General features: G+C 36.3%; 1 protein-coding gene across 1 annotated transcript; it reads left to right on the forward strand.

Moving 5' to 3' along the window:
* Positions 1-2,560: 2,560 nt before the first annotated feature.
* Positions 2,561-12,631, forward strand: sat1a.1 (spermidine/spermine N1-acetyltransferase 1a, duplicate 1). The gene is made up of 6 exons (XM_056244302.1): positions 2,561-2,812; positions 3,135-3,186; positions 3,608-3,691; positions 9,708-9,809; positions 9,893-9,933; positions 12,250-12,631. The coding sequence occupies exons 1-6, from the start codon at positions 2,747-2,749 to the stop codon at positions 12,418-12,420; spliced, it is 516 nt and encodes a 171-aa protein (XP_056100277.1). The 5' UTR covers positions 2,561-2,746; the 3' UTR covers positions 12,421-12,631.
* Positions 12,632-16,062: the final 3,431 nt, after the last annotated feature.

Genomic DNA, 16,062 nt, shown 5'->3' on the forward strand with positions numbered 1-16,062 from the left:
GCTTAACTAACATTTAAAATGATATATAAAAACAAAAATAAAAACTATCTCAAACTACTGCTACTGAACTATAATAGTATCATAATGATACTTAAAGAATGCAGCTTCGTATAATGGTTTGAATCCATTCACTCCACAGATTGGTGTCTGAAATGCAAATTAAAAAAATAAAGTTCTGTAGTTTTAACTCGTTAGCTTTGGAAATTCATTAGTGAAAGAAAGGTGTGGGAATCCTGAAAGAAACACATACTGGATCCGACCCGTCTGACACTAGAGGGAGATGTGGTGCAGTTTGTGAAGCGCAACCAGCAATCCTGAAGTGAAAGTAAATAATTAGTGTGATGCTTTGTAAATGCAATACTTTCTAATTGAGTTGAGAGTGAATTTCCAGAGTTAAACGACTCTGAATAGGAAACATTTGATTGTTTTTAAAGGGGTCATGACTTAGATTTTTGTGTTTATAAGTGAACCTCAAGGAACATTATAAATGTTGCAAAATAAATATGCAAGCAGATGCATATGTAAAATTACACAAATAATCAACATAAATAAATTAAAACTGAATTCAATGCCACTCGCTATTGCAGGAGTAAAACATTATCCATATAAAACAGAGGCGCAAGCAAACTATTCACTGATGTCATATGCAAATAAATTGACATCATAGATCCTGCAATATCCAAACGAGCCGTTTTTGAAGCTTGATTAAAAAAAATGCTTTGTTTATGGAGGACGTTCTTGCAGGATGTTTTAGTGGTATAAAGACCTCTTATATGTCACAAGATCAAGGCAGATTTGATTCTTCATGTTGTGACCCCTTTAAGGAAAGGCCTCTATTAGTGAAACACGTGCAGCTGCCATAATAATGTTCACTGTTAAAGACTAGATAAGCCTGTTATTGACCCCGTCACAGACAGCCAAAGTGCAAACATAACTGCCAGGCAATAAACTTATGTTAAATCTTTATGTTGAGTAAAGCCCATAAAGCTTTGCTGCAATTTCAGTATTATGAACTGTAACAGAACTGAAGTAGTGCTTTAGAATAGATGATCATGTTCTCAGTGATGTATATTTATGTAATATTTGGGTTTCCATGGTCAGAAACTATGAAATTGTCATGAAGTTGCAAAGGCCAAATAGAGAAAATCCTAAAAGTCATCGATATTTCTATAATGTATATAATTTTTTCCAGTTTCTGTTAAAAAACTTGAGCACAAATCGCATGGATATTCATTGGTCATAAGGTGCAGGAACCTTCTAATACTTAAAAAACTATAACTAGTGTCTCGAAGTGTTTGAATGTCACGATACTGCAAAAAAAACTGCTGAATTTGCATCCCAATAGTTTGTCTTTTGTTTTGCAGCACAGTTATATATATATATGTATATGATAATACTCTATTATGATTCTCAAAATAGCCAGAACAAAGGGACTATTTTCTTTGTAACACGAGTGCTGTGGAGAATTGCTCCTGATTTTACTAGACTGTGTTTTGGTTTATGCAGTAAAGGTCAATCAGATGTTTGGGTCAAAGGTGTAATCCGAAATGTTTTCCACGAAAAATACTGACAGTTTTGTGTCAGGAACAACGGAAAACTCTGCATATGAAGTTACTCAGTGCTAATTCTGTTGTAATATTAGCTGTACAAACCAACTGTAAGTCAGGGTGTGTTGAAAACACACAAGAGCAAATCATGGCAAAATACAAAGACAAACTCATGGCAAAACAGTCCACCAACTGCCTGGAGCACATTAGCCCTGATTTATCAAACATTTGCATATTTAAAATCATATGCAAACCTGACAAAATGCACAAATTGCTGATATTTATAGTGTTTTTAATAGGATTTAAATGGATTTTTGTAAGCTTGTGCAGATTTCCCTCAACCATCATTTATATTCATGATGTGCTTTTGGTTCTTAATAAATCATGATGTTTAAACTCATTTTGTTATTTACTTCAAAAAGTATGCATTGACTTTAGGTTTTGAATTTAATTTGTATTACTTTTATTGACTGACATTTGACTTTGTGATTGACTATCCACTTGTTGATTAGCAAACGTGTTATTTGTTTATTGCTGAGTAAATATTATGTAAAATAAGTGTTTATTTTAATGCACATTTTATTTTGCTGACATTATTATGGATATATCAGCATTATACTGACCAGTCTGCTCTCTCTAGATATGGCTTGACAATTCATTTTTACATATAGGCCTATCTGCAATAAATAATATAATTGTCAAATATTAAATGTCTGGCTGTATGTGCAATTGTAGTTAAATTCAATTAGTGCATCGGCCACAATTTTTTAGATTGCACGAACAAATTAATGGTACACTTTATTAGGTTAACCTGGATTGTTATGTATTATATGACCTGCGGTTTGAATATTAAGTGCATGTTCATAAACTGGAGATGATCTTTCCAGAATGGTAAACATTAACCTTTGAGTGAACAAACATGCCCCATGTTTTCAGGAAGAACCAGTTTGTGTTACACTGGGAGTGGCCTGAAGGTTTCTGCCCCCTTTGAGCGTCAATAAAACGAGGAAACGTCCCGACTCTGAACACAACTGAACCTTTATCAGAACAGCCTCTGGATGCCTTTCCCAGCGAGAGAGATCAGATCTCGGACCTGTAGCTGAGGGCAACCCCTTTGAGAAGCGGATGAAGAAACAAATCTTACTACATTTCCCATACAGAGGACTAGTGAGCAAAGGAAAAAAGAGTAAAAGAAGAAAATGGCCAATTTTATATTACGGAAAGCCGAGCCCAAGGACGTGTCTGACATACTGCGACTCATAAAGGTGATCAATTCAGTTTTAAACCTGACAAGATACTGATGATAAACATGTGTTTGTGAGCTCAAATGTTTCAGTACTAGTTAATTAATCGCGATCAACCGCATCCAACATAAAAGTTTGCAAATGGGCCTATGTAATATGTGTGTGTGCATATAGCCTATACACAAACAAAGACACGCACAGATATGTGTGTATGTACATACTGTGTATATACAAAAACTTTTATGTTAGATGTGATTAATTACGATTAATCGATTTGACAGCACTACTATTGTTAGTAATCCTAACTTCATAATTTTTAACCTGAATACGTCTTTTGCATTAGGAACTGGCAAAATTTGAGGAAATGGAAAATCAAGTTATTCTCACTGAAAAAGGTAAGTTCATTTAAAGTACACTGACTGTCAGAAGCTTGGAATAATTACGTTTTTTTAAATGTTTTTGAAAATTGTCTCTTCTGCTCACCAAGGCTGCATTTATTTGATGAAAATACAGTAAAAAAACAGTAATATGCTAAAATATTACAATTAATCATTTCTGAATGATCATGTGACACTGAAGACTGGAGTCATAATGCTGAAAATTCAGATTTGATCACTGGTACATATTCACATAGAAAACGGCTATTTTAAATTGTAGTAATATTTCACATCTTTACTGTATTTTTGATCATAAGTGAGCTGAAGACTTCTTTTAAAAGCTTTTTATTATCCCAGCTTTTGAACAGCAGTGTAACTGCAATAACTTTCAGAGTTTAGCTTCTGTTACGGTCTTGTAATTGCAGTTTTGCTCCTGTAGATCTCCTGGAGGACGGTTTCGGAGATCATCCCTTCTATCACTGTATAGTGGCTGAAGTGCCTAAACAGCACCAGAGCGCCGACGGTAAGACTGAACCCGGACAAACTGCGTTTCAATGCACAATTGTTCTGCTTTTTGTTCCCACCACCCCCCCAAATCAGGTTGAAGTGAGCACACCAGGAGTGTGTTAAACTCCCACAGACGCTCGGGTCACCAAAAGTGTTTCTGCGCATAATGACGCAAAACAGTGTTTGGTAACACTTTGCATTGCAGTGCCCATGTTAAGTATGAAGGACATGCAGGTATTAGTATTAGTTCACCCAAAAAGAGATTTTTAGGAACATTATAATTATGCACACTCGTTCGTACTCAATATTCCAGTGCAAAACTAATTATCTAAACGTTCTTAAATTACTTAAGATATTAAGAATTCTGAAGAATTTTAAAAAATGAAGTGAGTTTATGCTTAAAACAAGAAAAATATAGGCTCAGAACAATAAACTAATTCATATAGAACACAAGTTTATTTTTCTGACCTTATTGGCAGATATTTGTTCTTGTCACTTAATTTTGATACTTTTTTTTCAGAAAACAAGACTTGTTATCTTAAGCTTCTCAAATGCATCTTGATTCAAGAATGTTTAGATATTTTATATTTTTTGCAGTGCAACAACTTAAATTTGGGTCTGTTTCTACCGTTTGACTTCAAAAAACTTTGATTATACTACAAGTATAGTTCATATTGGGATTTTGGTCATTTTTTGTAGCTGTTGAAGAGTTGCATGTAAAATTTGACATGAGGGTGAGTAAATAATGCCAGAGTTTCTTGTTTGGGTGACCTATTCATTAAAGCAACACCGTAACATGAGCACTGTAATGTAAAGTGTCTTTTTTGTGCATCTGAACATTCAACACAGAGAATTTCAGTTGTTTGACATTTGCCAAGAACACTTATCCAATCCCCCTCTGTAATTTATTGTCTTCAGGCTACAGTCTCTTGCTTCGCCATGTACATTGCCCGTGGCGTGTACATGGATGGGCGGGGAGGTAACTGAAAGATCGGTTACAATAGTGTAACATATACAATAAACCAGAGGTAAGGCCCACAACAGCTGGGACGTCTCCTGCCTCACACCACACAACAATATGCCCAAAACTAACAACTTTCTTACAGATGGATCGTATGGACTTGTTACCATACTCACAACTAGGGATGGGAATGAACAATTAATGAAACTTTGAGTTACTCTGAGGAAGAACAAATGGGCAAATTCTAATTGCCATGATATTGTATTTTATAACTATTCCATCTACATCTGTGGAGGAATGAACGTCATGAAAGTCTTTCTAGCGTGTTTTGATTCCCAACCCTACTCTGCTGCACTGCAAAATAATAAATCAATTCTTAATAAGTATTTTTGTCTTGGTTTTCTGGTATAAATATCTAAACGTTCTTAAATTAAGATTGTTTACTTGAGAAGCAAAATACATTCAGTACTTTTTCAGAAGATGTTTAATAGCGCCCCCTACCGTATAACATGAAATAACGGGGAAACATGGATTGCGCGGAAAATTCTGTCAATAGGCGCGTTTCCATTACAGATTTGCGCAAAACTTTTGCGATTTTTTCTAAATGTCGATAAAAAACTATTGCGAAATGACGGCGTTTCCATTAACTGATGTTATGCGACTTTTTCCCCTCTCGCGATAAGTCATTTAAACATCAACGGGTAGGTTTATAGCCTATATCCCTATATCACAGCCACCGCACCACCACACTAGACATTATTATTAATAGAAGGAGACGTGGTGTGTTATCCAAGCATTAATGGCAGGGAAAGACCCGTAGCCTATACTGCGAACGGCATAAGGAGTTTCTGGGTGTTTCTCCCTCATTTCTGCTCCGAGGTCTGATTGTGGCATTTCTTTGAGGTTTAGAATCCAGTATTCCTGTAGCCTATTGTTTCTTTTATGAATTTAATAAAGAACTCTGTCCAAACGGTCAGTGTACATTTGTGTCCATTCGTTTTTCCTTATTTAACCCGTATTGCAAAACGAAAAATGAACGGTGGTTGTTTTTTTTTAAATGCAAAGTTGAACACCAATTTTTTTTTTTTTTTTTTAACTGTACACAAATGCTGCGAAAAAAAAAAAAAATCGACTAAATTTCAGATGTTTGTTTATGACTTTTTGCCCCTTTACTAAACATTTAAAATATTCCCAACTTAATAATTTTTTTTTTTAGATTTTAATGGTTTTCTAAGGCCAAATTAGAACCTGAAAATTATATTTTTCCCGCAGTGCTGAATGAGAAGAGCCATATTTAGGCCTATGTCTCTGGAACCACAGCCTACAGAAAGGTGATTTAGGTGAGTTATAGGCTAATGATAATAAATGTGTCTGAAAGAATAACGAGGCATTTTAATTTTATTAATAAACTATTGTTTTCTAAATTAGTGTCGGCTAAAAACATCTCCATCTCCGCTGAGGCGCGCCGCGCGAATGCACCTTTAGAGAGAAATGCACCTTTCATACGGATTACATAATCAGAAGGTATTAGCTTTCGATTCGAATTTGTTCGTTTTAAAGTGGACATTTCAAGCTTTAGCTTTTTTCACGGAGATCATGAAAGTGCGCATGATTGTTTTATTTTATTTTACAAATGCACAACGTTTTCTTGTTATTTTGAGTTTACACAAATAAAGGCATAGTTGCGAATAATGTATTATTATTTTCTGTATGACCAGAAATTATAGAGTATTTTAAGTTGTTTTCACTGAAAACGCAAGTGTTCGCGCCCGCGTCTCCCTGCCTGCAGCGCGCTCATACTCCGCACAAACACTTGGATATGCGTCAAAATCTTGTGTTTCTTTGTGATAATCTTAGCCCTGTATTATTATTGTCTAACCATTATGAATGACATTTGACGAATTGCTTTGTTCCTTTTTTTGGATAAAAGCATCTTCTAAATATGTAGCCTAATAAATGTTATAATAATGATGATAATTATTAGCCCATTAGGCTATTATTTGCGTATACCACGGACGGACCCCAAACACACCGCGTCTTCTAAGTCAGGTGACTGTAAATGCGCAAAAACTGTTTCCATTGCAGTTTTGCGAAATATTCCTTTTTCGAATTGCCTGAAAAACCTCCTCATGCGAGCGTAAAAACTTTTTTGCGATAAATGGGAGTTTTTGCGAAATTGACGTGTTTCCATTGAGCGTAATTTCAATTCGCAATTTTAATTTGCGCAATTTGAAGGGTAATGGAAACGCGGCTAATGGCAGGGAAAAATGTTAGCATAAATGTACTTAATTTTGATAAATTTTTCAGAAAACAATAAGTAATCACATTTTGCTTCTCTATCTTAAGTAAATCTATCTTGATTTAAGAGTTTGTTTACATGACAATGATATTGTCTACTAAAATATTGATATTGATAAAAATGCAAAAGTTATTCCTTTGCGGTTTTCGTCTAGGCTACAGAAGACAGTGTTGTCAAAAAGTGTTTACACGACATATATATATATATATATATATATATATATATATATATATACACACACACTCACCTAAAGGATTATTAGGAACAGCTGTTCAATTTCTCATTAATGCAATGATCTAATCAACCAATCACATGGCAGTTGCTTCAATGCATTTAGGGGTGTGGTCCTGGTCAAGACAATCTCCTGAACTCCAAACTGAATGTCAGAATGGGAAAGAAAGGTGATTTAAGCAATTTTGAGCGTGGCATGGTTGTTGGTGCCAGACGGGCCGGTCTGAGTATTTCACAATCTGCTCAGTTACTGGGATTTTCACGCACAACCATTTCTAGGGTTTACAAAGAATGGTGTGAAAAGGGAAAAACATCCAGTGAGCGGCAGTCCTGTGGGCGAAAATGCCTTGTTGATGCTAGAGGTCAGAGGAGAATGGGCCGACTGATTCAAGCTGATAGAAGAGCAACTTTGACTGAAATAACCACTCGTTACAACCGAGGTATGCAGCAAAGCATTTGTGAAGCCACAACACGCACAACCTTGAGGCGGATGGGCTACAACAGCAGAAGACCCCACCGGGTACCACTCATCTCCACTACAAATAGGAAAAAGAGGCTACAATTTGCAAGAGCTCACCAAAATTGGACAGTTGAAGACTGGAAAAATGTTGCCTGGTCTGATGAGTCTCGATTTCTGTTGAGACATTCAGATGGTAGAGTCAGAATTTGGCGTAAACAGAATGAGAACATGGATCCATCATGCCTTGTTACCACTGTGCAGGCTGGTGGTGATGGTGTAATGGTGTGGGGGATGTTTTCTTGGCACTCTTTAGGCCCCTTAGTGCCAATTGGTCATCGTTTAAATGCCACGGCCTACCTGAGCATTGTTTCTGACCATGTCCATCCCTTTATGGCCACCATGTACCCATCCTCTGATGGCTACTTCCAGCAGGATAATGCACCATGTCACAAAGCTCCAATCATTTCAAATTGGTTTCTTGAACATGACAATGAGTTCACTGTACTAAAATGGCCCCCACAGTCACCAGATCTCAACCCAATAGAGCATCTTTGGGATGTGGTGGAACGGGAGCTTCGTGCCTTGGATGTGCATCCCACAAATCTCCATCAACTGCAAGATGCTATCCTATCAATATGGGCCAACATTTCTAAAGAATGCTTTCAGAACCTTGTTGAATCAATGCCACGTAGAATTAAGGCAGTTCTGAAGGCGAAAGGGGGTCAAACACAGTATATGGTGTTCCTAATAATCCTTTAGGTGAGTGTATATATGTGTGTGTTGTAAGGGGTATACAGTCAAAGACCCAGAACCAGATATGAAGAATGAAGACCCGGAGTCAGAATTATAAAAAATTAAAGAAAAGTTTTACTGAAGATAGTTTGCATTTTCATCAGCAGAAGTCAGCTTCAAGACTCACACAGGAGTTCGTAGGCCGCCCCCCTTACAGTTACAAAGATCACAGCAGTTATACCATTTCCAAGGTCTAAGCTACGTCATTGCTTACAGGTTGAATGATTCTCATTGGCTAAGAAACATGAAAGCCTAAACAATTTAACACATGTGAGGAGATAGGGGTGCCTATCGCCATTAGTAAAGATAGTTGTCGTCCACTCATTAGATTTAGGTCTGTGGTGGCCTCGCAGGTTAGAGAAGGGCGCCGGGGTGTCTGGTCCGAACGTCCAGAACCTACATAGAATGTCATACGCACACACACACAAATAACAGACACTAGCAAATAACAGCTCCCATCAAGGCTGAAGAGAGTCTGAGCTCCTTATTATCAGTTAAGTATACCAAAACATACTGCTAAAACATTCACTCGTTTGGGAGAAAAACAGATCACTGGCATTTACTCCCAAGGAAGGAAATATACTGGAAAGAATACATTTTAATACAACAATTCAAGTTTGATAGTAACGCTCAATATAGCTTGACCATATGTCCAGCGAAGAATCATATGTGCCCACGCTGCCTTTAGGACCCTCTAACCTTTCTACTGATCCCAGAGAAAGAGACAAACGGCCTTGTGGGTTACGTGGCCTTCGTGTCCTGCGTGTACTACGTGCAATCTCAAAGTAAGATTGGAATGCACCTAAAAGAAACTGGTTACTTGCATCCATGCATTTAAGAAAATATAATTTCACAAGCACAAGAATATAAAAATTATTATGTGATAATGAATATATTTGATTATTGATTTTTATAAAGGAAGTATATAACCATTCAAAATGATATATGATTATATATGTATTTGAAGAGGCAAGGGATTTTGACCAACCCTTCAGTGTGTACAGGAAAACAATAAATACTAAGTAAGGAAAAAAATGTGGTATAAATGTTCAAATTAACACAATAAAAGTGAAATGACAGATTAATCGAAAATTTGACCCCTGGAATGACGTGACTGTGGTGTATGTGAGGGTTATAATGCCAATAATCCCACCCGAAATTAATTTCAGCAAAACGCAAACCAACAGCGTTTGTCTCCGTGTAAAATCTGTCTTATCTGTGAATTTGAAGTTGCTACAAAATGCATTCTCTTGCTGCAAACAATAGAGTGATTGAACCTTTTTTTCCAGGTCATGTGATCGTTGGCTTTGCCATGTATTATTTCACCTATGACCCCTGGATTGGAAAACTGCTCTACTTGGAGGACTTCTACGTCATGAAGGAGTATCGGGGTATGAATGTGACCGTATGCATTTGTGAAATCAAATAGTCAAATTTATGAGATGTAACACACTTTTCCTTCTGCTCAAATTAGGTTTTGGAATCGGTTCTGAAATCCTGAAGAAACTGAGTGAGGTAATTTCCTTTATAACTAAAGATCAACCACATCTATTTCTATGAGCTGTTCCTGTATGTTGTTAGAGCGCATATCACCCTTATGAAACAGAAGTGCACTTAATTATCAAATCTTACAAGTGTAATTAATTAAGATATTCAAGATAATATAATTTAAATGAAATAAAGGGCCACTTAAGTGTACTTAAAGAAAGTACACACTTTTAGAAGTGCACTTTGCAATAGTACATTTTAATTCATTACGTTTGAATAATCTATTGTTGTGCTTTAAAGAAGTGCACTTGATTTGATGTGTTGACTTACACACTAAAGCACATGTAAAGTAAAACTATCACTTTAACTGTATAGTGTGTTATTTGATATTATTTCAACATCGTCATTACAAATGTAAAATTGCAAATTAGTTTATGCAAGTTTCAATAAAAATGACATTAAAGTGTATTTTAGTTTACCATAAATGCTAGTCAGTACATTTTAACAATATTTCAAAAACAGTAGAAATAATTATTATGAAATCGCATATTAAGATGTGCTTATGTGGGTAAAAAAAAGCACTTAAGTTCAACTAATTGCATTAAATATAAATTTAAACTAGTGCGATGAATCAAATCGATGAATCGCATAAAAGTTTGTTAATATGTAATATATGTGTGTGTATATATATATATATATATACACTCACCGCCCACTTTATTAGGTACACCTGTCCAACTGCTCGTTAACACTTAATTTCTAAGCAGCCAATCACATGGCGGCAACTCAGTGCATTTAGGCATGTAGACATGGTCAAGACAATCCCCTGCAGTTCAAACCGAGCATCAGTATGGGGAAGAAAGTTGATTTGAGTGACTTTGAACGTGGCATGATTGTTGGTGCCAGAAGGGCTGGTCTGAGTATTTCAGAAACTGCTAATCTACTGGGATTTTCACGCACAACCATCTCTAGGGTTTACAGAGAATGGTCCGAAAAAGAAAAAACATCCAGTGAGCGGCAGTTCTGTGGGCGGAAATGCCTTGTTGATGCCAGAGGTCAGAGGAGAATGGCCAGACTGGTTCGAGCTGATAGAAGGGCAACAGTGACTGAAATAACCACTCGTTACAACCGAGGTATGCAGCAAAGCATTTGTGAAGCCACAACACGCACAACCTTGAGGCGGATGGGCTACAACAGCAGAAGACTCCACCGGATACCACTCATCTCCACTACAAATAGGAAAAAGAGGCTACAATTTGCAAGAGCTCACCAAAATTGAACAGTTGAAGACTGGAAAAATGTTGCCTGGTCTGATGAGTCTCGATTTCTGTTGAGACATTCAGATGTTAGAGTCAGAATTTGGCGTAAACAGAATGAGAACATGGAACCATCATGCCTTGTTACCACTGTGCAGGCTGGTGGTGGTGGTGTAATGGTGTGGGGGATGTTTTCCTGGCACACTTTAGGCCCCTTAGTGCCAATTGGGCATCCTTTAAATTCCACGGCCTACCTGAGCATTGTTTCTGACCATGTCCATCCCTTTATGGCCACCATGTACCCATCCTCTGATGGCTACTTCCACCATGTCACAAAGCTCTAATCATTTCAAATTGGTTTCTTGAACATGACAATGAGTTCACTGTACTAAAATGGCCTCCACAGTCACCAGATCTCAACCCAATAGAGCATCTTTGGGATGTGGTGGAACGGGAGATTCGCATCATGGATGTGCAGCCGACAAATCTGCGGCAACTGTGTGATGCCATCATGTCAATATGGACCAAACTCCCTGAGGAATGCTTCCAGCACCTTGTTGAATCTATGCCACGAAGAATTGAGGCAGTTCTGAAGGCAAAAGGGCGTCCAACCCGTTACTAGCATGGGGTACCTAATAAAGTGGGCGGTGAGTGTATATATATATGTCGTGTAAACACTTTTTGACAACACTGTCTTCTGTAGCCTAGACGAAAACCGCAAAGGAATAACTTTTATAAATAACTTTTGAAACTTGCATAAACTAATTTGCAATTTCGCATTTGTAATGACGATGTTGAAATAATATCAAATAACACACTACAAACTTTTATGTTAGATGCGATTAATTGCAATTCATTTTAATTGCAATCAGCATGCAATTGTGTCTGAAGACATTTCATTCAGTATTCTGGTACCCTTGTATATATACTACAAGGGTACCAAAGCTCAAAGTGTACAATTCTAGTTAATAATTATACCCAGGTTAATGATCTAACATTATACAGCTCCTCCAATCTTCCTCATGCCAGTATATCTTGTACTAAATCAGTGTTCCCAATCATCTCCCAATGATCTGGTTTCCTGCAGACGGCGGTGAGGACTCGGTGTAGTAGTATGCACTTCATCGTGGCGGAGTGGAACAAGCCCTCCATCGACTTCTACAAGCGGCGCGGGGCGTCAGATCTCTCTCTGGAGGAAGGGTGGAGGCTCTTCAAGATCGACAAGCAGAACCTCCTCAAGATGACCAGCGAGGAGTGAACCGACCGGATGTGGTGTTTACTTTAGTCTAGGACTGACCTTCAAATGGCATTTTGAAGCATTCAGCGTGTGATTTTTACATCCAAAACCCATAATTCTAAATGGAATTATATACCCATAATTCTATATGGAATTATATACCCATAATTCTATATGGAATTATATACCCATAATTATATATGGAATTATATACCTATAATTATATATGTCATCTTTATATGTCTTTATATATGTTTTTTGTATGACAAGTATAAAAAGTTCTATATCTTTAGATGTTTAATTCCCATCAAAATACATACATTTTGAAAAGATGACTGAGATTATATTCTTGTTTTGATGTAAAGAGATTATTTTTCCTTTTGTGATTTAATAATTCATGCATCAGAGACTTACAATGCAATGTAATGATGTTTATATAGACATGTCGTATTTACTTTGTATACTTCATCTTAAATTATACTGGGAGGAAAAAATATAAAAAGTTTCTCTTTATTCACCCCATCTTTTAAATGTTATATATATGAGATCTAATGATTCCCCATTTTATACTTTGAAACTACAATTCCATCCGAAAAGATTAAGGCACAGACACCTTAGGCAAAACCATTGGTTTGTTTTTGTCTTTTCGTGCACTTGTGAATTTTAAGATGTGGTCTATTTTGCTTCATTAAGATATCTTGTTTCAGGCTAGTGGTGGGAATAAAATAGCCCACACATTTTAGTGCTTAATGTAATTCATCTATTTGCGTCTGTATATTTCAATTAGAATCCATTATTAGAGTCAGACATCTCCACTTCAGCAGCTTTACACACGCCACAATGTACAGTTTTATTCCTATCTATATTCAAGATAGATAGATAACAGACGTGGTAGCTGAGAGTGAGCCAAAAACACACTCCCAGAAGAGAGTCTAGAACATGAGTTAAATTAGCTGGTACTTTAAGACCGGTGGACTCTGTGATCTACTGTACACTGTTTTTTTTTTTTTTTTTTTTTTTTTTATCATTGCAATCATGTTTATTGTCTTCAAAACATCTTTATCTGCATGTTACAGCGATCTTTTTTTTTTTTTTTTTTTTTTTTTTTTTTTATTGAAGATAATCAACAATACAATCAAAATAGCAAAAGTTAGAGAAATACCCCAAAAAATAAAAAATAAACAAATAAATAAAATAAATACAAATAAATAAAAAAATACAGACACTAAAACACAAGATTATTACTCAAATAAACACATTAAACATAGTACAATTAACTACAGTTTTAACAGCTTTTTTGTTTTGCATGGAAGAGATGGTAGAAATATAATGTTCCATTTCAGTTTTTAGCACCGAAAAAAGTGGTTTTTTATTACTGAATTTACATTTATGGATATGGAATTTGGCAACAAATAAGATTAGGTTTACTAGAAAGAGAGCACCAATGTCCTTCCCACAGTCACTAAAACAACCAAAAATTACATTTTTGTAGTACAGGGAGAACTCAGGAAGAATATTGTCAACTACAAATGAATTAATGTCTTTCCAGAGCTTATAAGTGCATTCACAAGACCAAAATAAATGTGAAATAGTTTCAGGATGTAAGCCACAAAAGGAGCATTTTACATCAATGTCATTCTTAAACTTATTTAAGCATACATTTGTGGGGTAAAACCTGTGTAGTAACTTGAACGAGACTTCTTTAATTTTGTTAGTTAAAAGGAACTTCTGGGGTAGGGACCAGACTTTTTCCCAGTCTATGTTGAGGTCAAACTTATTCCAATAGAAGGACGCAGGAGAAATAGAGACTAGGTCCGCCTGAAACAAGGATCTAATTTTGGAGTTCGATGCTTTATAGGTAGAGAAACAGACTTTACCTAACGGAAGCTGAGTTGGATCTGGGGGTGACATTGATAATGGTGGAGAGATATCAATTGACCTGAATAACATACGAAGACCTGAGGGCACAGCATCAAAAACTATAGAAAATTCTCTTGGGCTTACTGGAATCTTATATTTGGCAAGAAATTCTGAATAACTATATAGTAGTCCATTCTTATTAAAGAGTTGACTGACTAATAAAATACCATTGTTGAACCAATTATCGTAAAAAAGCGACTTGTTCTTATAAACAATATTGAGATTGTTCCATATATAACACCTCTGTGGAGAGAAGTTATGCTTGTAAAGCAAAGCCCATGCTAAAAGAGCCTGTTGGTGGAAATTGGAGAGTTTAACTGGGATTTTTTGTATTTTATAGTTACAGAGCAGAATAAATTTTAGGCCGCCTAACTGTGAAAAGACATAATGAGAAATAAAATTCCAGATGGAAGTAGGGTGTTTGAGATATTGCTTGATCCAATTTATCTTGAATGTGTTGTTGAGAGAGCTAAAGTCTATGAAATTTAAGCCCCCTTTGTTGTAAGAATTCAGAACTACAGACTTACGAATATAGTGAGTTTTATTTTTCCATAGAAAATTAAATAGCATCTTATCGACAGATTTACAAAAGGAGTTATCTACATGTAATGACTGAGCAGCATAGGTTAAACGAGAAATACCTTCCGCCTTGGTGATTAGAACTCTGCCTTTCAGAGAAAGATCTCTTTGTAACCATCGGTTGAAAACCTTTTGAGTTTTTTCAATGAGGGGAAAAAAGTTTAACTTACCTCTGGCTTTTCTATCTTTTGTGATATGTACACCAAGATATGTGACTGAGTCTCTTACAGGGATATTATACACTACGGAAGCAGAGCAGTTATTCACTGGTAACAGTTCACATTTGCTAAGATTGAGGGTGAGACCGGAAGCTTTAGAAAAAGAGCGAATAAGATTAATCGCAACTGAAACCTGTGAAGCATCTGCCAGAAACAAGGCTGTATCATCCGCCAACTGACTGATTAAAATATGATTATTTGCCACACTAATGCCTTTAATAGGACTGTTTTTAATGTGTAGATTAAGAAGTTGGGCAGCGAGAAGGAACAGATAAACAGAAAGAGGACACCCCTGCCGTACTCCACGCTTTAAATCAAATCTAGGGGATGTACCATTGCTTAATTTAATAGAACTGTTTCCATTAGCGTACAAAGTTTGGACCGATCTGCAGAAGAACTGACCAAAACCGAACTTTTTTAAGGTTTCCATTACAAAATCGTGCTCTAAGGAATCAAATGCTTTATAAAAGTCTAAGAAAAGAATAAAACTGTCTTCATGAACTAGCTCAGAGTAGTCTAATAAATCTAAAATCAATCTCACATTATTTGAGATGTGTCTATTACGCATGAACCCAGATTGACTCTCATCAATAATAGAGTCTAGAACTGATTTCAGTCTCTTGGCAAGTATAAGAGCAAAAATCTTATAGTCACTATTTAATAAGGAAATGGGGCGCCAATTATCTAACAGGAGAGAATCTTTCTTAGGCTTAGGAATGAGTGTAATTAGACCCTGACTTAATGTAGGTGGCAAGGAACCTCTATAAACACTCTCAGCAAAAACTTCTTTTAAAAATGGGGCTAGGCTCAGAGAAAAATGCTTATAAAATTCGGCAGTAAAGCCGTCCGTTCCGGGTGATTTATTGATTTTTAGTTGATTAATGGCATTAGTAATTTCATTTAGAGAAATAGAGGCATCGCAAAAGTCACAATTAGCTTCAGAAAT

This window comes from Rhinichthys klamathensis, unplaced genomic scaffold, assembly GCF_029890125.1.
Source record: "Rhinichthys klamathensis goyatoka isolate OS25496 unplaced genomic scaffold, OSU_Roscu_1.1 h1tg000959l_1, whole genome shotgun sequence".
Taxonomy (NCBI): Eukaryota; Metazoa; Chordata; class Actinopteri; order Cypriniformes; family Leuciscidae; genus Rhinichthys; species Rhinichthys klamathensis.

Bases quoted from the DNA above. Each gene is read 5' to 3' on its own strand.
- sat1a.1 (XM_056244302.1), top strand. From the start codon at position 2,747: ATGGCCAATTTTATATTACGGAAAGCCGAGCCCAAGGACGTGTCTGAC. The intron at 2,813-3,134 runs GTGATCAATTCA...CTTTTGCATTAG, and splicing joins ACATACTGCGACTCATAAAG to GAACTGGCAAAATTTGAGGA. The intron at 3,187-3,607 runs GTAAGTTCATTT...TTGCTCCTGTAG, and splicing joins AGTTATTCTCACTGAAAAAG to ATCTCCTGGAGGACGGTTTC.